Source organism: Pecten maximus, chromosome 2 (genome assembly GCF_902652985.1).
Source record: "Pecten maximus chromosome 2, xPecMax1.1, whole genome shotgun sequence".
Lineage (NCBI taxonomy): Eukaryota > Metazoa > Mollusca > Bivalvia > Pectinida > Pectinidae > Pecten > Pecten maximus.
The window spans coordinates 40,419,059-40,443,593 of record NC_047016.1 but is presented as its reverse complement, the minus strand read 5'-3'; the positions used below and the strand labels follow the sequence as shown (position 1 = coordinate 40,443,593).

General features: G+C 33.7%; 1 protein-coding gene across 2 annotated transcripts in view; it reads left to right on the top strand.

Annotated features, from left to right (window-relative positions):
* The first annotated feature begins 8,276 nt into the window (after positions 1-8,276).
* The window catches only part of LOC117322070, a 30,117-nt gene continuing 13,858 nt past the window's right edge, over positions 8,277-24,535 (top strand). Inside the window, exons 1-4 of one of the 2 annotated variants that reach the window (XM_033876809.1) lie at positions 8,277-8,504; positions 16,560-16,663; positions 19,945-20,841; positions 22,556-22,645. In XM_033876809.1, coding sequence (XP_033732700.1) covers positions 16,594-16,663; positions 19,945-20,841; positions 22,556-22,645 — 1,057 coding nt within the window. In that variant the 5' untranslated portion in view covers positions 8,277-8,504; positions 16,560-16,593. The remainder of the gene's footprint in view (positions 8,505-16,559; positions 16,664-19,944; positions 20,842-22,555; positions 22,646-24,535) is intronic. The other variant, XM_033876810.1, reaches the window with a different exon arrangement.

The window sequence follows — 24,535 nt, the reverse complement described above, 5'->3', positions numbered from 1 at the left end:
TTTATTGTGTTTATGTTTGTTTGTTTGGGTTTTTATTTATTTATTTATTTATCTATTTATTTTATTTTTGCTTTTTTCCTCATGTAAGAAAATGTACGAAAACAGCATTTTATTAGGTTGATATATGGTTTTGTTATATGACTGAGAAATCACTCTTCTGTGATTGCCCAAAATCTCTCCCACAGATTTTGACAAAATTGCAATGTGACCTGAAACTGGCGAATTCCTGCAGAAGAGGTTAACATTATACAATTATGGACTCATGTGAGATGTATTTCTTATTTACGAACCTGATCTGAACGATATTCACCGAGACCACAATTAATTTTTTTTATTATATGACATTTCGCAGTGAGTGGAATCATTTTTAATGTCATGAAAACATGGCAAGGTCCATTTTTGAATTATCAAGTGGAGTACCTCCAATACAAATAACAGATTATGGTAGCTGCAAATAGCATATTCACACTTTCAGATTAAATTTATATGATATCTAATTTTAATCAAATGTCATTAACACAATCTACATAACATTGTTCAGAATTCAAAATCGTGATGTGTACGAACTAGATGTTTGATTACTTGATGTTGAAATAAATGTCATTTGGGCATTGTGACGAAAAAATCATTATGACGTCGTAGATGAAGGAGATCTATAACACTTTTCTATTCATGAATAAAGTCTGTAACAGATTCATAATTACAAAAAAAGTTTGTTGATCATCGGGTCATAACCTTTATCAATAAAATGGCAGATGAAACTACTGTCGAGCTTGATAACAAAGGATTTGGCTGCGCAAAATATCATTGTAAACATACATAGAAAAACACCAAAATCGCCAATGAGGCACGGGCCAAGTTATAACTGGATTATTTGGCGGAAAAAAAGCCATGACGTTGACTTTGACATATCAACTAGTAAAGATGCTGCAACCCTTTGAGTGAAGCTGAGGAATGTGATACTGCTCTGCGTTAGTCATCTCATATGGTCAGTAACGATAAATGAAAAGCTTCAATTTAATGCCAATCGTGCATACCTTTAAACCATTCTCGTGTTCGTTATTGTTTCAATAGATGTGTAAATTATCAAAACAGTAAACAACCTAAGCCTTTTGGTAAAATTAACACATGGTTTTATCTATTTGGTATGTGCGTCCCCTGTTTGTTGCGAAGGTGGATATCGGCTTGACACAGTTTGAAAAACGTCAAAAATATCATTCCTCTTCTCAAGCAAATACTGTCTGTACTACCTGTTTATAATCACCATTGAAATGACAAGACAGAGAATCGAACATAACAAAAGGATGAGAATATACAAACTGCTAAAGACATCGAAACTCCGTGAAATGAAAACAAATGTTCAGTGTCATGTCAAAATCCTTCAATTTTGTGATACATTACTTGACAATATACAGGGTTGTTTTTTTGTTGTTTTTTTGTTTTTGTTTTTGTTTTTGTTATAGAGCGTTCTTCCAAACAAAGAAGGATATGGGTTCTGTCCTTAAGACAGCTTCTTTTACTTGCAAATTTTCATAATTGTGACTTCTGCAATGGCCCTCGGAGTTCTTTTCTTCTTACTTTGCCAATATAATCCTAAAAAGTAGAAGCTACGTTGCTGAGAATGTTATCTGTATGCTACCTTGGTCACAATGGCTTACGGGAAGGATTGTACAAACGACACACCTTTCAAAACAAACCTTCGTCAGTGATGCTAAGGGCTTAAAGTAATCATAGGAAACGACCAAAAACATACCAATGGAAATGTCAAAATCTTGATGGAGAGATGAAAGAGGCACATAATGTCAATACATTCAATAATTTTCAAAATTTGATTTGAAAAGAAAGTGAGGCATATGTATATGTTTTGAACCTTGTTACAAGTAGGTTGCGATAATACTGTATACTAAATCCACAATCGGAATCTGAAAATTAATTATATTTCTGATATCTATTTGGCCTCAGCTTTTCCCTGGAATATTTCAGTGTGAATCTACCTAAATACTTATATTTGGTGTTCATATGACTTAGAAATAAACACAATGTGTGGGGAGATTTGTTTCATCCTTATAAATAATAAGCAAACTTATGATTGTCATGATTTCTCACTGTTCTCTGATTTAGGACAACACATATATTTTCTTTTCAATAGAAAGATGATAGTGACGTCATGATTTAAATTTCACAATAACACTTTGTTGTAAATTACAATATGACGTCACAAGGTCCACAGTCTAGCTTGGAGCCAACCGGGGACTATCAACATTTTTCGTTAACAAGAAAATTCTACGGAGTTAGAAGGTAGAGTCTAGAGGTTTAAACTGGTTTTCCTATTGAAGGTGGAGAAACACTGAAAATAACGGAAAGTATTGATTGATCCCGATTAGCTAAGGTAGTTGAAGCTAGATATTTGATTACTTCATCCGAAACTTTTCAAACACTCTTCTTAGTAAACAGTGGTCAAATATCAAATACGGTCTGCAACTCCCACCAACTAAAATATCAGAGATTCGAGGAGGGATGGGGGGTACCCTAATTAGCAAACATTATTGGTGAATATGCACACTCACCCTTATAATTCCGGATCTATATATTAGATAAAGCTTTTGACAAATCAATATATAGGATACTATTATTGAGCTGAGGTTAAAACAACTATTCTAAATAAAATTGATAAAATAACGACAGTCGTGAACAAAAAGAAACATTTCATGGGGTCCGTTGAAAAGTACAAGAATAAGTCAAGGTGTTCCTAAAAGGAAAGCGTCTTCTCTTGTGTTTTTCAGTGACACTAGATGCTATGTAATTGTGATTTTAATCCAAGTAATGTCCATCTGATTCTTATATTTTGTGATGTGTAGTAAAATTGGTACAATGGGCTAATTAAACCGCATCAAACATTCAAACATCACATCGTAGATGGAAATATAATATTTATATTGAAATATCTCATCACATCGTAGATGGGAATATAATATTCATATTAAAATATCTCATTACATCGTAGATGGAAATATAATATTCATATTAAAATATCTCATTACATCGTAGATGGAAATATAATATTCATATTAAAATATCTCATTACATCGTAGATGGAAATATAATATTCATATTAAAATATCTCATTACCTTATAAACTTTGTTATTACTGTTTTCCTGTATAATTTGACATTCGTGTCAACAATTTTCTTCGTGGTATGCAACAAATCATGGTCTGTTGATTTCAATCAATCTCGGTAAATACTTCAAGGTAGATAACATTATGCATTGACCTCATCAAAAGGCAATAATTTGCCCGGTATCGTAGGTAGACCACACAGTCGGTTGTGGTATATGTGGTGAGACGGAATGATGTCAATAACTGTATCATTGATCTCTCATGTCGAACGGAATAGTTTTTTTTAATTTATTTTCTTGTTTACAAAACGGTGATTTAAATAATATACATGCATATCTATCATTTGTAAAAGTGCTTTGTAATAATACCATTTCATTAGCTGATACCAACAGAGTTAAAACAAACAACAACAATTTTACCCATGGCTAGCTCAAGGTTTCAAAATTTCCGGAAAATTTAAACTATAGTCTTTTTTTTTCTCAAAAATGTTTACCCACGGTATTAGGGGCGAGTAAAGTACACAGACAAAGAGACAATTGTAACATGTGGTCACTTCGCCTCAAGTGGTACCGATCCTTTACTGTACGTGGCTTAACGACATCGATCACTTTGGACAGCCGATGACAAGTATTGTTGTCTGGAAGGGGGTCACTTCTATTGTCCAAAGTATGAATAATTATTGATGTTTCAAACCACGTGTCATATCAGGACATGCTTTAGTGGCCGAGATCAATTCCCCGCTCCAGATTCTGAAACATAGTGTTCAAAATTCATTATTCATATACAGAAAAGGTTTATACAAAGACAATTATTGATTCTTGTTCTCCTAGTTTAAACTGATTTTAGATTTAATTTAGTTTTGTTATGAAGATATCTTCCCATTTACACAATAGAAAAAATGAATTGTCCCTCTGCATCTTTACTGAATGCTATTCTTGTGCCATTTTATATTCCAATAAGTTTTTTGATTTGGTTGAAAAGCATGTCTATGTAGGTCTGGGAAATTCTATCTCCATACAGAATCTACATACTGATTGCTTCTCACAAACCGGTTAGCATTTTATGAAACTTAATAACTGAAACTAATGTCATTTTGTTTATAAGTTTCAATAATGAAATTAAATATACACTGATATACTCCGGTAATGAGCATTCTACAAGCAGGTATTCGAAGCAAATTCTTAGCCCGCGATCCATATACGGTATTTTCAAGTCAATTTTTATTAATGTATATCATATAATATATATGTGGACCTAGAATTTGGGTTTTGTGTCAAGTCCCTGTGATTTTACCGTAAACATGACAAGTAAATATCGCCATTGATCTCGATCATGTTCTCCATGTTCATATTGTGATTTTAACGTTGGAGCACTGTAGGCTTAAGGCCATACCAGCTAAAGTACAACGCTGACATAGCGGTTGACAGGCGTGTAGCATATCAGAACATATAGCTCGAATCTAATTTAACTTCCCGTTGAATATGATAAACATAAATAATAAATTTGACAGAATATCTTTTAAATTGAAAAAAAATATATTTGATATTTTTCTGACTTTACTTTAAATATGTTTATATATTTCGCTACAGAATACCGATACTTTTACTAAAATATTCTGAAAAAGAAAATGGTGTAAGCGGTATCAACGCTATATTCAAACGTCACGTTTGACAACATAGTCTCGCCTTTTTTTCAAAGGGATTCACAATGCTATTATAGTCATAACATTGCGTTAATGCTGCAACATGCATATCTTAGTGCATGGACATATTATTCCATCTCCGTTTCTACACCTCAATCGGCTGTTTCTGTTTTTATGTCAGTATATGCATGTTGACATGTATTACGCTTTCTAACCGCCTGATGTGAACATCGACTGAGCTTCTTCGTTTTACGGTCTTGATCAATGAATCATTGCCCAATGATCATGATATTGCTTAATTTTGACCAACTATCAAAACCATCAAAATCTATCATTTTGAAATTGTCAGTAAATGATAAAAATATCAAACTAAAAGAAAACTATCGCTATTTTTTTAAAATTTTAAATGTTTCTTTCTAGCATGAAACCATAATTGAATATTTCAATTTTAGATATCTATTTCAAGTGTTGAAGAGTAATGTTTTATACGTTCCCTGCTTAATTATTTATTTATTTACTTATGCTATACTTACAAATTACTGAATAATGTAAGTAGATGATGAAAGGTTGCAAATTGTCAAAGATAAAAATGCTTAAAATTTGTTGATTTTAATGTTTCGTACATTCGAACTCTGAATGTTCTAAAACAAATAAAATATCGTGATTGTTTGTTTGTTTGTTTATTTGGACGTCATTTCGTTGACAGACCAGAAATGAAGGATGTACCTCACAGACTGCGAAAAGATCATGGCACTCGCCCCTATACGTAGTGACGAAGATGGTCAATACGTGTCAGATTTGGCAAATATATCAGGCTCATGCGAGGGCGTAGAGAATGGACACAATGAGTCAAATATGTACGTAGATTCCTCTCAACCGTAAAGTACTAAATGACCACATCACTGGCGTTCATGGCTATTTTATAGCTGACCAGACGAAGGCGGAAATAGTCCGTGTATGCTTTCTACCAATCAGCGTTTGAATCTAATCAAGCAATACTTACAACACACTTTATCGTGATCTATCGTTTCCTTTTGACATTTTGACCCAATTGACTCAATAATGTGTTAAAACGTAAGTTAAAATTTTATATAATACATGTATAGATAAAACCTAGTCAAGATTTCGTTTATTATGAGGACCTCCCATGACTCTCATTTTTTTAAATTATAAAAATATAGCTGAAAATACGCCTTTTTGTGTGTCGATCCTTGAAGTCATCTACGTTTGATATATTCAGACACCATACGATATTTATTGGTAAGTTATGACGTCATGTGATCCTTTTTTTTATACGTCATACTACACAAGTTACTACGCGGAAATATGTCACGGGAATACCCGCTGAATAATACATTATCAAGTGATAAAATCATTTACACCAGAATATAAGAAAATCTTTTCTGATGAACAAAGAATACAGACATTATAACGAAACAATCATTCAAGCCCAAAACCAATCATACGAGAGCGAAGTGTAAACAAAAATATAAAATTTCATGGAAACTCATAAAAGATACAGTGATGGTAAGACAAAGTGCACCAGAAGAGCAAGCGTCTTCTGCTTCCTCGACGACCCCGCCCCCCCCCCCCCCCCTACAAATCTAGGTCACGGCGACACCCGCCATACAAATCTAGGTCACGGCGCGAAACCCGCCATACAAATATAGGTCACCCGCCATACAAATATAGGTCACGACGATACCCGCCATACAAATCTAGGTCACGGCGACACCCGCCATGCAAATCTAGGTCACGGCGACACCCGCCATACAAATCTAGGTCACGGCGACACCCGCCATACAAATCTAGGTCACGCACGACGACATGAAACACGTCTGACTTGATATCGCATAAGGAAATACAAATATATACCCTACTGAAAGGGGATCCGATAACTACTATATTTATATATAAGGAATTGTCTGTAACTGAATTCTTACATCGACTGTTGTCTTGTGAAGATTTTCCCCAGATCACATTTTAGTTGTAGGGTTTAAGACAACACACAATATCAGACAATAAGTAATGGCTGCAACATCTCATCTTCTTTGCTACTATTGCCTTAACAATTTACTTTGGTCAGCGATTATATCAGAAACCCATGATGCAAAATATAGAAATATAGACAGTTTTATTTACAACACAAATCTAGAGATTGGAAATATAAGCCGCAAGTTTTGTCATATAAATCAAAAATTTGAAGAATAAATAATTCCACACTAACCAATCCCCAGGAGGACCACAAGACGCCGACCATTTCGGAACACCTGGTCCTATTATCCTTGTACTTTTTCAAGAGTCTCCATTCAAATCCATCTTTTTTGTTTATATTTTGCCTTCGTTTTATCAAATTTGTGTTAGAATTATGGTCTCGTTTTCATGTCAGTACTCTAAGTTATTTTTGGCCCCTACCACCACTGACGAGTCATCGAAGGACAAAAAAAAAAGTATTAGATGCAATTACAATTTATAATTAAAAATGACTTTATTTTATTATTCACAATTTCTGTGTATGGCAGTTACTTAGGTTTACAAATACATCTCAGTATGACGTTCGGAATGTCTGGACCAATCTTTTGGAAACAAGGTCGTCTAGTGATTTCTCTACCTCAAAGACGCAAAATCTTGTTGAAAGCACCTTTTGCAAATCATTCTTTCAGTTATTAGGATCTTCAAATCAGACAGATCGTACGAAGGTTGAAATTTCCAAGAGTAGAATATTTATTTATGAGTTCTGATCCAAAGTTAAGTTCTTATGAGTCGTTTAGTGGATCTCCCAATTATCAATACATAACTCGTTTGAAGAGCAACACGATTAAATACTCTAACGTTTGTGTTAAAGAATATATACTAAAAAATAAATGCAGTAAAGTTCACAAAGGTTTATAAGTAAAGAATAATGAAATGCAGTTAACGCTCCGTCAATCGTGTTGAAGCATGTGAAATTTAAATAAAACAGTTGGACATTAATTATTGTTCTGTAGATATAATCATCCAGGTTTTGACCGACTGAATGGCCGTTATTATAACCAGTGCTAACCAGAAATACTGGCCTTTCCTTCCACTGTTGTTAAAGTGTATGTATAAATTCATATTTTATTCAAATTTGGCCATTGTTTTTATCAATATGGAGTTGTTATTACGATTTCGCTTACATGTTGGTATTTTTTATGGGTACGCTTTTTCCTTGGAAAGGTCATGCCGTTGAAGATCATTAAGTCAAAACAGCGATCACTACGCAACATACAAAAAGCGAATGTATTGTCGTAATAGAGTACAATAAAATATTTGTAATATGTCCAGAAATATGGAACAAGAAGCAGAAATAGACGCCAACCTAAGCATTAGCCATGCATTCATACCCATAAAACAATTGTAGTGGACCTTGATATTAATAAAATACTAATGAAATTGTATGTCTGCCTATATATGTAGTGTATACTAACATTCCAGTAAGATTGGCGTTGTAGGTTACATAGAAATGTGTGTGAAATAGCCGCTATCCCGTCAGCTACTGACCACTGTTGTCATTCACAGTGGGGAAATGTCATGATTCCGAGCACCTGTCATCCGAACCGACCCGCGTGACAGTCCATTAAGTGGTCCGTAGCGACAACTATCGTCCACGAATTGGCTGCTCACCCTCCCGTTCATTGCATCGTAATTCTGGACGAGGAAGCGGCCATTCGTGTTTTAGAAGGTTGGATTATTAATCAAGACACCAATTTGGAAACAATAGAGGTAAATATAATTATATAAACTTAAATATTTTTTAATTAATAATTTTATTCTAATATTGATCAAATTCAGTATTTTTTTTCTGGTTTTCAATGCATCTGTAATTGTAGTAGATATCTGGATTTATCCAGATTTTTTGTTTCATTTAAGTTTTTTAAACATATTTTATATAATTTTCGGTGTTTTAATGAATTGGTTCATTGGTGTTTTATTCAAATGTATATATGATAAGATCTATGTAATTTTATGTAATCAAATATTAAATGACTATCAGGTTAATTGTGTTTGTGTTACTGCAACGAAACACTTCTACTCAAACACACTGAACCACCGATACTTTTGGACATATTGTTATGTGTAACAAACTATGAAAGTAATACTGAGTTGAGATTAAATATATTTGAAGTTAGTGACACTATGATATGTGAATCAAGACTAGGAACCGTTAACACTAAATGATGTGATTTTTTAAAAATAACTTAGAAACTGCAAAACTGTATTGAGATATCTTACGGACCCTTGACGGATCTTTAAAGATTCTTAATGTAAAGAATATTTCTAAACTGTCTTGATGTCGTTATGTATGCTTAGAACTCATTGAATAACAAATACATTGAAATATATGACAAATTTAGAGGCCATTTTCACTAAAAGATTTTGAAATATCAAACTTAGAAACCATTGATTCTATAAGATATTAAACTTAGAAACCATTGAACATATTAAAATGGTAAACTAAGTAACCATTGGTATTATAGGAAGTTAAATGTTATACGTAAAGACCATTGATAACATATGATATCAAAATGGTAAACTTAGAGATAAATTATCATCATTAATGAAATAATAACATAAAACCTTAAACCAATGTTAGTCTATATCAATTTTCTTTGAAATTAACAATATCTATAGAAATATTGGACACGGGGTTATTCCAAGTTGTACTTATATCAAATACAGACACGTGATGCTTTGTTTTCTTTGTTGTCTCGTTTCATTCATAAAATAATTAACAGGTATTGTCTACCAGGTAGGTTTTTTTACAGGTGTGTAAGGTGCGACGCGACGCGCTGTTAATCACACCTTACCTGATATTATATCACAGTCCGGATTGACAGTTATGGTCATTCTCGTACCGCGTGATGTATTGACAGAGTTGTCTATTACAAGTGTTCGAACAACAGTCGTACACACACGGCGCGGATACCCCGGGGGCCCGGGCATGTGATAAAGATATAAATGGCCATTTTAAGTAAAGAATACTCACAAATGGAGACAAAAAACGCTTATTGATTGAAGGATCAAACGGTTTGAACTGTTCGCAGACTGCCATTGATGACGAAACTGACATCTATCTTACTAATATTCAGTGGTAAATTTATTGTTGTTTATAGACAATAACGTCTCTCACACGGTACATTAAACAGTATTTGTTTTTTCTACCATCGTGATTTACTGACTTCTGAACACATAGATCATCACGCTACATGTACGTTACGTTATTTGTATGATTAGAAACATTTCCCGATTGTATACGTCACGATGTGGAAGCTTTGCTCCGATACCTATACTGCAGAACACTTGATGAGCAATGGCAGACGGAAGGGCATCCAAAATGTTCCACATCATTTTGTATTTAGAAAAAAACTACATTTCCTAACAGGAAATACTAGATTTTAGATTTTGATCAAGGTCAATGAAGGTCAGACTTAAAGATCTTTTATAGCATCAGAAAACTAGGGAGCTTAAGTCAATCTTTTGTCTTTTAAAATATGTTAGTACATATCTGGTACATTAGTTATGTATTAGTACATATCTGGTACGTTAGTTATATATTGGTACATATCTGGTACGTTAGTTATATATTGGTACATATCTGGTACGTTAGTTATATATTGGTACATATCTGGTACGTTAGTTATAGATGGGTACATATCTGGTACGTTAGTTATATATTGGTACATATCTGGTACGTTAGTTATATATTGGTACATATCTGGTACGTTAGTTATATATTAGTACATATCTGGTACGTTAGTTATATATTAGTACATATCTGGTACGTTAGTTATATATTGGTACATATCTGGTACGTTAGTTATATATTGGTACATATCTGGTACGTTAGTTATACATTGGTACATATCTGGTACGTTAGTTATATATTGGTACATATCTGGTACGTTAGTTTTATATTTGTACATTTCTGGTACGTTAGTTATATATTGGTACATATCTGGTACGTTAGTTATATATTGGTACATATCTGGTACGTTATATATATATATATTGGTACATATCTGGTACGTTAGTTATGTATTGGTACATATCTGGTTACATTAGTTATATATTGGTACATATCTGGTACATTAGTTATATATTGGTATATATCTGGTATATTAGTTATATATTGGTACATATCTGGTACGTTAGTTATATATTGGTACATATCTGGTATGTTAGCTATGTATAAGTACATATCTGGTACGTTAGTTATGTATGGGTACATATCTGGTACGTTAGTTATGCATGGGTACATATCTGGTACATTAGTTATATATTGGTACATATCTGGTACGTTAGTTATATATTGGTACATATCTGGTGCATTAGTTATATATTGGTACATATCTGGTACGTTAGTTATATATTGGGACATATCTGGTACGTTAGTTATGTATGGGTACATATATGGTACGTTAGTTATATACTGGTACATATCTGGTACGTTAGTTATATATTGATACATAAATGGTACGTTAGTTATATGTTGTTACATATCTGGTACGTTAGTTATATATTGGTACATATCTGGTACGTTAGTTATATATTGGTACATATCTGGTACGTTAGTTATATATTGGTACATATCTGGTACGTTAGTTATATATTAGTACATATCTGGTACGTTATTTATATATTGGTACATATCTGGTACGTTAGTTATATATTGGTACATATCTGGTACGTTAGTTATATATTTGTACATTAGTTATATATTGGTACATATCTGGTACGTTACTTATGTATAGGTATATATCTGGTACGTGAGTTATGTATGGGTACATATCTGGTACGTTAGTTATGCATGGGTACATATCTGGTACATTAGTTATATATTGGTACATATCTGGTGCATTAGTTATATATTGGTACATATCTGGTACGTTAGTTATATATTGGGACATATCTGGTATGTTAGTTATATATTGGTACATATATGGTACGTTAGTTATATATTGGTACATATCTGGTGCGTTAGTTATATATTGGGACATATCTGGTATGTTAGTTATATATTGGTACATATATGGTACATTAGTTATATGTATGGGTACATATCTGGTACATTAGTTATATATTGGTACATATCTGGTACGTTAGTTATATATTGGTACATATCTAGTACGTTAGTTATATATTGGTACATATCTGGTACGTTAGTTATATATTGGTACATATCTGGTACGTTAGTTTTATATTGGTACATATCTGGTACGTTAGTTATATATCGGTACATATCTGGTACGTTAGTTATACATTGGTACATATCTGGTACGTTAGTTATATATTGGTACATATATGGTACGTTAGTTTTATATTTGTACATTTCTGGTACATTAGTTATATATTGGTACATATCTGGTACGTTATATATATATATTGGTACATATCTGGTACGTTAGTTATGTATGGGTACATATCTGGTACGTTAGTTATATATTGGTACATATCTGGTACGTTAGTTATGTATGGGTACATATCTGGTACGTTAGTTATATATTGGTACATATCTGGTACGTTAGTTATATATTGGTACATATCTGGTACGTTAGTTATATATTGGTACATATCTGGTACGTTAGTTATATATTGGTATATATCTGGTATATTAGTTATATATTGGTACATATCTGGTACGTTAGTTATATATTGGTACATATCTGGTACGTTAGTTATGTATGGGTACATATCTGGTACGTTAGTTATATATTGGTACATATCTGGTATGTTAGTTATGTATGGGTACATATCTGGTACATTAGTTATATATTGGTACATATCTGGTACGTTAGTTATGTATTGGTACATATCTGGTACGTTAGTTATAGATGGGTACATATCTGGTACGTTAGTTATATATTGGTACATATCTGGTACGTTAGTTATATATTGGTGCATATCTGGTACGTTAGTTATATATTGGTACATATCTGGTACGTTAGTTATATATTGGTGCATATCTGGTATGTTAGTTATGTATTAGTACATATCTGGTACGTTAGTTATATATTGGTATATATCTGGTATTTTAGTTATATATTGGTACATATCTGGTACATTAGTTATATATTGGTACATATCTGGTACGTTAGTTATATATTGGTACATATCTGGTACGTTAGTTATATATTGGTACATATCTGGTACGTTAGCTATATATTGGTACATATCTGGTACGTTAGCTATATATTGGTACATATCTGGTACGTTAGCTATATATTGGTACATATCTGGTACGTTAGTTATGTATTGGTACATATCTGGTACGTTAGTTATGTATTGGTACATATCTGGTACGTTACTTATGTATTGGTACATATCTGGTACGTTAGTTATATATTGGTACATATCTGGTACGTTACTTATGTATAGGTAGATATCTGGTACGTTAGTTATATATTGGTACATATCTGGTACGTTACTTATGTATAGGTAGATATCTGGTACGTTAGTTATATATTGGTACATATCTGGTATATTAGTTATATATTGGTAGATATCTGGTACGTTAGTTATGTATGGGTATATATCTGGTACATTAGTTATATATTGGTACATATCTTGTACGTTAGTTATGTATGGGTACATATCACGTACATTAGTTATACATTGGTACATATCTGGTACGTTAGGTATGTATGGGTACATATCTGGTACATTAGTTATATATTGGTACATATCTGGTACGTTCGTTATATATTGGTACATATCTGGTATATTAGTTATATATTGGTACATATCTGGTACGTTAGTTATATATTGGTACATATCTGGTACATTAGTTATATATTGGGACATATCTGGTACGTTAGTTATATATTGGTACATATCTGGTACGTTAGTTATGTATGGGTATATATCTGGTACGTGAGTTGGTACATATCTGGTACGTCAGTTATATATTGTTACATATCTGGTACGTTAGTTATATATTGGTACATATCTGGTACGTTAGTTATATATTGGTACATATCTGGTACATTAGTTATATATTGGTACATATCTGGTACGTTAGTTATATATTGGTACATATCTGGTACGTTAGTTATGTATTGGTACATATCTGGTACATTAGTTATATATTGGTACATATCTGGTACATTAGTTATATATTGGGACATATCTGGTACGTTAGTTATATATTGGTACATATCTGGTACGTTAGTTATGTATGGGTACATATCTGGTACGTTAGTTATATATTGGTACATATCTAGTACGTTAGCTATATATTGGTACATATCTGGTACGTTAGTTATGTATTGGTACATATCTGGTATGTTAGTTATATATTGGAACATATCTGGTACGTTAGTTATATATTGATACATACATATATGGTATGATATGCTTTTGAGATGTTTTTGCTTGTTAATATTTTGTATCAGAAATTAGTTAGTTGGTAACATTTAAGCCTTACATTTTGATGTGAATTTGCTAAAGAGAGAAAAAAAAATAGAAAAACTATATACATGTACAAAAGAGCAAATCTAAATATAATCTAATATGAATGTCAGAATTTGCATAAAGTATATATCATAATTTGGATTGTTAGACAATGTCTTATATGAGCCGTTTGACCTTAGCACTGTCCTTACTCTGTGTTATTAGTACATCAAAGCAAACTAGAGACCGACCTTGGTTTTTGATGATCTCTGTGACAATGATCAAGTTATAACATAACATTTGTATTTGTGTCAAACAGTTCGGAGTTGACTCGTCCGATTATAGAGTATTATATTTTGTGTCGAGAAGTTTAGTGCTGACCCGACATTGGACAATGGACGTTTGATCTGTTCTAGACAGTGAACTATTCACCTTGTAAATAAGAAATAAACGGAGTCTTAAAACACCGGTAGTGTTCCCATAAGGAAATGTGCTACTAACATAGTTTGGTTTGTTTTGAATTAACTCCATGTGATCACCGGATATTTTTTTTAATGCTATCGCATTGCCCTCTCACAACAAGGGTATGGTATAGTATTGATAGAAAAATAAGTCAACCCCTACTCCTGCTATTTCAACATAAATATAGTAGTAGGGGCTAATATTTTTTTCTATAAATGCATGTGCCTGATCCAGAATCGGACATAGTATACTGACCATAGTCTTGAGCATCACCCATGAAAATAGAGACTTTGTCGCCGTTCTTACTCAACAGAGAAATAGAGTATATTATACGAATAAAACCCAGGATGAGTCATGTGTTATCATGCAAAAGGCTAAACATCCCCCTCTCAACACATACACACACTACCAATCATCCTAATATAGATGCTTGTCCCATAAATTTGTTGCTAAAGTGTTCTAAGTTCTAAATCCACTTTGGACTCCAAATTACGTCATTCCTTTTGTTTGTTGGTCACTCGGGTACAACATCATACTGTGTAAGCACTGTCATCATCGCCACCCCACCAATTGAATTAACAACAAATTTCCTAATATTGATATGACAGGTGATATTAATAGTGAACTCAAGTAACTATAATCATACTTATGTTAACTTAATGCACTGAAACATGCTAAATTCGATTTGATATGAACTAAGGGTATGTTTTTCATGGTCTATGACGTAATCACGATATATATATATTTACCCTAGCTATTCTTTATTTAGAATATGTTCTGATGTCATTTACAGGTGTTTAGTGTTTGTTTAATCAATTGACGAGACACGTAAACTCCACTGAGTGATAGCAGTAACTCAGTGACAAATGTTAAACATCTTGCCAATACACGATCATGCCATTACGAAATTATTTAACAGCAGATGTTATCGTGATAAGTACAGCATCTCGTTTACTGATTAACATAATCATCTTTTATTGTGAGATGCCTTCTTCATCAGACCATTATACATTGTTAAATGCAAACATGGCATTTGAAGAAGTGGTAAAATTAGTTAATTACGTTCGATAAAGATATTCCTTAACGATGCATAAGTAAATAAGTTGTCACCTTTAATACTGAAACGTAAGGAAAGAAAACATTACAAATGTCATTATCGTTTCATATTGCAAATCATGGACTAAAAAATATAAAAAAAATATCAGTCAGAATTGATTACGATTTCTGAAATGTCCGCGAGCCTTTCCCAATCTGACCAATGCAGTGTTAATGAAATGTGGTTGACATGATAATTATGTAAAATGTCATTTTCTACATACGTGTGTGTCTTACAGTGGACATTGGCATTATACAGTTACCACCTTAATCAGCATATTTGTAGTGTAGATGCCCTTAACTAAAAATATTCAGTCAAGTAGGAAAACGTCAGAGGGGTAACTAATGATGATGAATAAACACCAGTCCATCTAACATTTAATGCCCAGACTTTAAAAATCGACCTGTCTATGTGTATGCGACGATAGCTGGCTAGCGAGGTGATCAAGGAGTAGGAAGAATAATGTATGACAAACGATCTGTGTAACGTCACAATGTTTTACATCATATCATAGAAATCAGTTGACATGTCATTGGCTCAGTAGCGGAAACAGCGAACATCACTGTACAGGCTTCAGGGGATTAGTTACAAGCTTTTCTCTGACCATCTTGGTTAGCTTTTAACAACACGCTTAAAAGTTCGCTTTATACATAGTTTTTTCATAGTTGTATTTAAAAACTAAAATTCAAGTGGCATTTACAGATATTCTTTTTTGTTTTACTACTTTTGTATTTCTAATTAAGGATTAAGATGAAATTACAAAGATGAATTAGTGTCGCGCATGCTCACTTGACCGAATCTTGTATATCGTTCTTCCTCTTGTTTTACAGGAATCCAGCGGCCAAAGCCGATCCAACCTTTAGGATGTTGAATTCAAATTATAAAGTATTGGTGATTACATTAATTGGAATCTTTATCGGACAACATCCATCGGGTAAGTGATTATATTACTTGGTCCATATTATAGTGTTTAATTACATATAACATATGCCCTACAATAGAATTACGTTAAAATCTACTTTGCCATAGACTTCAGGTTATATATAGGTTACATTGTATAATATCGTATACAATATCGTGTAATATATATTATATATTAATGTGTCAATGTTCCTACCTGTACGACCTGTCTTTTGTTCAAGAACGTTTTTTAATCAGAACTTAAGTAAAAAAAATATCAGAAAAAGTCGCATGTGAAATTAACCATTGTTAAGAAATTAATGTTAATGCGAGTTGTAAGGATAACATGGCCATTAAAGTGTATGCAGATTCATAGAGCACAATTAGTGAAAACTTTATGTGTGACATATCGTACAAGAATATATATATGTAATTTGTCACCTTCACTTCTCAAGTGGCAGGTAAAATATATATACACAAAGGTGTAAAATTGGACAGAATGACTCTTCATTGGAGAAGTCGACTCGGCTGCACATTCAGCATATGGACACCTATATATTACCAAAGAGCGAAATGACAGTATAATTCACAAGTTTATTCGGCTACGTATTGTTCTGTACCTTGTCATCTTAATTAATGGATCCGCCAAAGTGCATCTAGATAGCTGTTATACTGCCCACGTATAATGTATTGGTTACACGATTCAGTTCACTTTGATATGAGCTTTAATACCAGGATATTTGGGGCTTCATAACTCTTGCTATGCTCGAGCAGTGTCACTATCCAATTGAGGGATGGATATTTGATCTTAAATGTAACGTTTCACCTGTAAAGGCCCTGTTCTAGCCTGTTTTCACTTTAAAGTTTGTTTGTTTTCGCTCTTGAGCCTCTATTCCTGTTTGTCGTCATTAAACTTACTTGTTTTTTTTTTGTTTTGTTTTTGCTATAATCTATATTGTCAACTCCTCGGTGTAGTCATCTTTGTGTAGCCGAATCGGCTTGTCATTTCGTACATTTATAAAGCTTGATGCACATACGCTTCGCCCAGTTATATTTGTCTGATGCCGAATAAACATTTACTTATGTATGCTTATATTTAGCAATTCTAAGTAGCTGCTTTAAAATATCATTACTCCGAAGAACACAAAAATGTTAATGTTTAGGAACGAGAGATTTATGGATTGACAAATGTATGCAAATCACAACCAAGCACAGATACACATTACAATAATGTAAATAATAAGATGATTATGTATCTGACTATAAAGGAGTCAGTCTATTAACTTGGTGAATTTATTATTTTTACGTAAAACATCGACCTATATACCAGGGAATCCATATCGGACAAGCATTTATCCTTATTTGGTTACGTTTTCGCTTCGAGTTTAAGACTTAAGATATTGTTTTTTTTTCTTTTTCTCCCGTTGCATGTACATATATATATAAGTGTATTAAAAGACAATGCTATGACTTAAATCATATGACGACATAATTTGCGGTTGTTTACGATTGTCAAGCGAATATAGCGATATTTCTTAAAACCCATCATAACACTTTAGAGCTATGGATGATCAATAAGTCGGGAAATTATTTAAATGGGGCTTTTATTCAGTCAAATAATTAGTTGATAATATTAGTTTGAAACAAGAAAGCCGAAGTCACACAGGTTTCAATGGACACTCTTGGCTACAAGTTAGATTGTGTTTTACGTTTTTAGTTTCAGTTATGTAATAACTGAACTTGAAACCATTAAGGTTCCTGACATTTTTATTTACGTTTTATTTTCAAATCGCTTCATATACAGGGAATATAGTTTGGAATAGTCATGCTTAAGGTCAAACAAAGTTCAAAGAGTTTGTAATATTAGTACATAAATCAGTATACCGTTGTTGTATGCTTAGAAAGGAATTCGGATGAATAAAACCGTCATAATAAAGACATCTTTTGCAAGAATACAGCTTATACATATAGGTCAAATGACAAACCTGACAAATAAAACTTACTCCAATTCAGCTCAACGTGTATGGTGTATCCATATTTCTTTACACTGTAGTCGCATTTTAAAGCATGTTAATCATGTTAGTCAATGAAAGTAGTAATTAGGCAACACTACTTAGTCTATATACAGCAAATGCTATTTAACCCAATTACTGAGGTGCCCCATGTTAATGATGTGTATCTCCAGCAAGACCGTTTGAAAACGACATTGTAGGTCAAAAAAGATAAGGTATATGTATGCTAGCATGCATTATTCTACATATAAATGTATAAGGGAGTCTCTGTGAAGGTATTGTCGTTACACCTGCGCTAATAATTGACTTTACCTTATACAAAAAATACCTGCTACAATTTCGAAAGCTAAACAAGTGGACAAAAGCTTAATTGTTAGATAATGGTGTTAATATGTCACTATATGTATATAACTATTAACTACCCTGTTAGCCGTGTAATCACACCCATTACATAGATATTTTTTAATAATACGTGAAATTACCCCTAATGATGATGACACTTCAATGATGGCGTTATATGCATTGTGACGTCACCTTGGAAGTGAATAACATTGTTATTTTGAATTTCATATTAAGTTTGATGAATAAATATATTTACAAATATTTTCTGAATTAGCCTTGTGATGTGTTTAACAGAATCTGAAATTCGTTTTGATTTCATACGATCTAAAATAGACTGAACCTACTATAACGTCATGTGAACTATATGAAATGCCTAGGGTATGCAAACAGATAGAAACTCAAAGTAATTCTTCCTTGTTTCTTTTTTCTGTATAGCTAGAAAATACAAAATACAAATAGCACCGATAAAATAACTCACTAGTTTTTCACCGTAATGGACTTAGTCATGGGTATCCCATTTATGTACCTTTGTACCATAACTACGTGATAGCTGGCATACCAAATGGAGGATATGCTTTCTTCCTCTGTATGTAGCTACCTGTCGATAATGTCACTTAAGTGTTTATCTTATAGCTAACCATTATCAAGACCATGCTCATCACACTTCAGCTTCCTTTTCTTGCTGTAATTGATGCTGTTGCAATTCTCTCACTTTATTGAGATGCGACGCTGTCCTCGTCAAATTACTTTTTCATCGACCTTGAATTGCGGCCTTGACCACAACAGCAATAGTCATAACTTTATCTTTTCACAATCGAATAAATCGTTTAGTCAAAAATAATTTCCGGGATTAATTTCTTCAATATTCCTAAGCTTAATATTTTCCATTGGAAAACATTGCAAAATCCTGGTCTAAGATTTTCTTTGCTTCATTACTAAGATTTTCTTTGCTTCATTTTAGCCGCACAGCAATTTGGCGGCGGTGGATTTCAAGGCCAGCAGCTTTTCCAAGGACTACAAGATGTACAGGGACTAAATGGGCGAAGATTTGGTGGAAACCAATTTGATGGACTGCAGCTTGGTGGCCAGTTGGGGGGCGGGCGAGGCCAGTTAGGTACACTTGGTACCAACGGTATCGGAATTGATCGCTTTGGTACAGGGGGGAATATTGCTGGTACTCGATTCGGAGACTCAGAGTTTGGCGGTCGCTTTGGAACTGGTATGACTGCCACAGGTACTGGTAGAACCCGTTTCCTTGGTGATACATTTCAAGGCGGTAGGGGAGCGACTGCTGCTCTTGGAGGAAACAGATTTGGCGGAAATGGTCTCCGCCTAGGTGCTACTGGCGTTAATGGAATAAATGGAATAGATGGGATGAGAGCAGCGACAGTAAGAGCCAGGCTAGGCGCTAGTAGGATGGGACAAACCTTAGGCGGTACCCGTCTCGGGACAGCAGGTACTGGACTTGGAATTAACGGTCTAGGAACAACAGGTCTTGGCACTAGATTCAACGGCGCCACTACTGCTCTTCAAGGAGGTATATTGGATGGTGGAATGAGAGACAATGCGTTAGCACGCCGCAGAATGCGTGCCAATCGTCTAGGAGCTAACGTGGGTGGTGGTGCTCAGCGAACCAGTCTTCTTGGAGGACTTGGTCAAGATGTTAATAATATGTTTGTTGATCCGATTACTTTCCAGCGCGTTAGGGTATTAAACACTAATGATGCTAGCAATATAATCGCTAGAAGAACTAATAACGAGCCTGCTTCACGTCGTAGAGCGACCAACAGACTTAACCTGGGTAGGACGTTGGGCAGGACGAGTGATGCTAATCGTATGCTTCGTGCCGGAGCTCCAGGTAGGCTGCTTATACATTAACGCCTAGTGAAATCGTCTAGTTAACTTTTTTTTTAGATTCAAGCGAGTTTTATTTTATTTGACAAATGTATCGCAGTGATTTTGTAATTTTCACCTGCAAGGTTTTTATATCAAAACGCAGTTTTGGTTTTATTTTGAAATGTTAAAGTTAAAGATCATAGCTATCCGATAGCATTTAATTTTCAATACTTTTCTATACACATATATAATTTTGAATTATAAAAATAATCATATAGTAATTTTATTTTATTTTAAACATACTTAGCGGCTAAAATAACAGCTGCTGTTATACACCTCAAAATATGGGAAACATCCAAATATAGAAGGATCGGATTTTGATGACATCAACCAACCAACTAGTAACTAGAGCATACAGTAGATGCATCTCGATATATTTATACATACTTATATGCGCTGAATGCTTATAGCTCAATATCTACAATTATGGGGGGTTTTGGGCAGAAGTCTATCTCATTTACTTTGGTTTCTCGGCTTTTTAGCCAACCTTTTCCCTTCAATCACCATGCCGGTTTAGGAGAGACAATTATAAAAAATCCTTTATTAAAGCACAGGTTTAATCGTATTTACAAAAGCTGAATAAATGTCTACTCCCAACTGTTATGACAATAATTGCAAAATAATGAGAAACCGAATAAATTGAGATAGATAGCTTAATCACCAACGACTTGAAACAAAAGAAATATATTTTTACTTTTGATTCCATTAAGATACTTTCAACTTATAATTTACATGGAATTAAGAATAGTGTTTGATCCTTTTCAATGATAATGAATTAGCATTTAAGTAAGCTAAGAACATAATTTAACTAAACAAGCTTATAATTGATTCGCTCTAATTATGTAGTTCGAATGCTATAAAACTAAGGATTTACATATCAAATCGTCTGAATTTTATTTGAAAAGACAAGCGATTTATCTAGATTATTTTGTTGAAATGGATTCGTATTCAAAATGAATAACAGTATGACTTTCAGCAAACATGGTTTCAACTTATAAACGTTTGTGTGAATCCATTCAGGTCGTTATATAAAGGTATATTTGAGCACTATGCGTCGCTAAGCGTATAAATATGACTGCTTATTATGTATGGTAATATTTGAGAGCTTAGAGCTTAATCTAATAACAAGCCGAATGCTTATATAATGTACTCATCTTCCACCTACCATATATCAATTCAGTGTATCTCAATAACAAATTTAACTAACAACTACAATATAACCGAATTTATAAGCATGTTTTTTTATATACATAAACAATGATGAGTTGATTTTATTATGCTTTAGAAAATAATATTATGTTCAATGGCAAATTACTAAAAAATAACTTCATTAACTACATATTAAAGTGATACAATTTCAATATATAAAGTCATATTCACGAAAATCATATTGTCAATTAATTGTTTAAAATAATGAATTATTTAACGACAAATTTGATATCCTTCTTTGTATTTTATTTTTATTTATTGTTTATTAAACCTAAAGCGATATTGGTAAGTATACACACGATCTAAAGTAAATCTCCTATAAATGAAACGACAAACTAGCGAAAAGTATATATATTGACAGAGTGCATAATTTTTGAAATATGTATTTATATATAAATGTACACGTATACATCAATTACTGAATTTTTCTTTAACTAACATTGGTGTTATTGTCATCACAAAAACAGTCCGAAGAATACCTACCACAAATACATTACGTAGAAGATTGGGGGCAGGCGCAGCTACCTCTCCTGTTGTAGCAACACGAGGCAGAGCAGGTAAGGTCCATTTTTTAACTTCTTCCCTTTTTTCTCAATGGTCTATTTTAACACCTCTGGTGATGGTCTATAATGCCTCGTAGATTTAGTTTGATTTTTCTTTCTAATCAATTTCGTATGGATTATTGATGCCGACAAGAAAAAAAAATAGATTTGTGCAATATTCTTTACACAGTTAATTATCTTGCACTATTATCCAGTGTCCTTCCAAGGCACACTGGTGTACCAAGTATCCAATTCGGATTACTTCCAGCACCATCCAACTCTTTTCCCGATATGACTGGTGGCTTTCCTGTACCGAGAGAATTTCAGGGACGACAAGGAAGCCGAATATCCCGACGACCTACACGAAATAGAGCCATGCAACGATCTAGTGTAAACAATGGACAATCTGACCCATTGTTATCTCAAACAAGATCGAGCACTAGACAAACCGATACTTTCCGTTCTCAGTCAAGTTCAAATGTCGACCGCACAGCACCTGGTGATAGGCAACCTACTAGACAATTTGGTAACGCGCAGTCTGGCCAGTCATCTGGACATGCGCGTGCAGTGCATACAGGATCAACCAGTGGACGAAACGTACCAACATCTGGACAGACCGTGCCAACTATGAGGAACATAAGCTTGTGCTATTTTGTAATCTCTATCGGTGATCGATATGCAGGAATAATATACATATATCTATACGATGATGTGGTCCCTGTCACCACAGAAAACTTCCGTACCCTTTGTACAGGTGCCAGAGGATTCGGATACTCTGGTTCCACCTTCCATCGCGTAATTCCTAGATTCATGATCCAAGGTGGCGATTTCACGGCAGGAAACGGTACGGGGGGTCGTAGTATATATGGGCGCCATTTCATAGATGAAAATTTTTCACTGAACCACACGCAGCCCGGTGATGTGGCGATGGCCAATTCTGGGCCGGATAGCAACGGATCTCAGTTCTACATAACAGTTGGGGACGCCTCCCATTTGAATGGCAAACATGTTGTGTTCGGCAAGGTCATAGGTGGAATGAACGTTGTAAGACAAATAGAGAGAGTTGGCAGTGTTCCATCTGGTGAAGTTGATCAAGCCAACACTGTTCGTATCACCCGTAGTGGTGAAACTTTCATTACTGTACCCATACGATAGTTTACAGACGATACAAATACATTTGTCTGTGATGTTGTATTTCAAAGAAAAACAAATTAGCTCAGATTTTTAAAATGATCTTTAAAGCAATTGTACTGGATAACAATCAACTCAATAGAAAATCATATCTTGAAAATGTGTAAACGAGATATTGTAATGTGGAAAAAATATTAAATTCTGTTTTTTAGAAAAAAGGTAAAAAAGTTCGGGTTATTTTTCCAATAATTTTACTTATTCTACCTTCGAATCGTCGTCACGAAATGGATACTAATTATCTATGCTAATTTTGCACCAGTTCTGTATTAGCGGCACGTGGTTCGAGGCACTGCTTTTCCTGCCTTTAGCCCGTTATCATAGCGCGCATCATAGATAGATCTTTAGTTGATTTCTTCGCTTTGGTAAATTGTTACTTACCTGCTTTTAGTTTTCTTTTAAATGGTTGCCCACATATTATTTCAATAACGCAAAATAGCAAAAGAGGACTGAATAAATCCCACAGTTTTGATACCTCTAGTCGTTTAAATTCTACCAATAGTGCGAACGTATTCATATTTTACACCCATTTTATGTTGAAGTGAATCAAAACATGTTGTTTTTTATACAGTACATTCATGTTCAATATTAAAAACAAATATGAACAAATGTTATTTTGCTACATATTTATTCCCCATGAATTTCGCCAAAACCCTAAATTTTTATTTTACCCCCAGTTTAGAATGAAAGGCAACCCATAGTGTCTTCAGCTTAAAG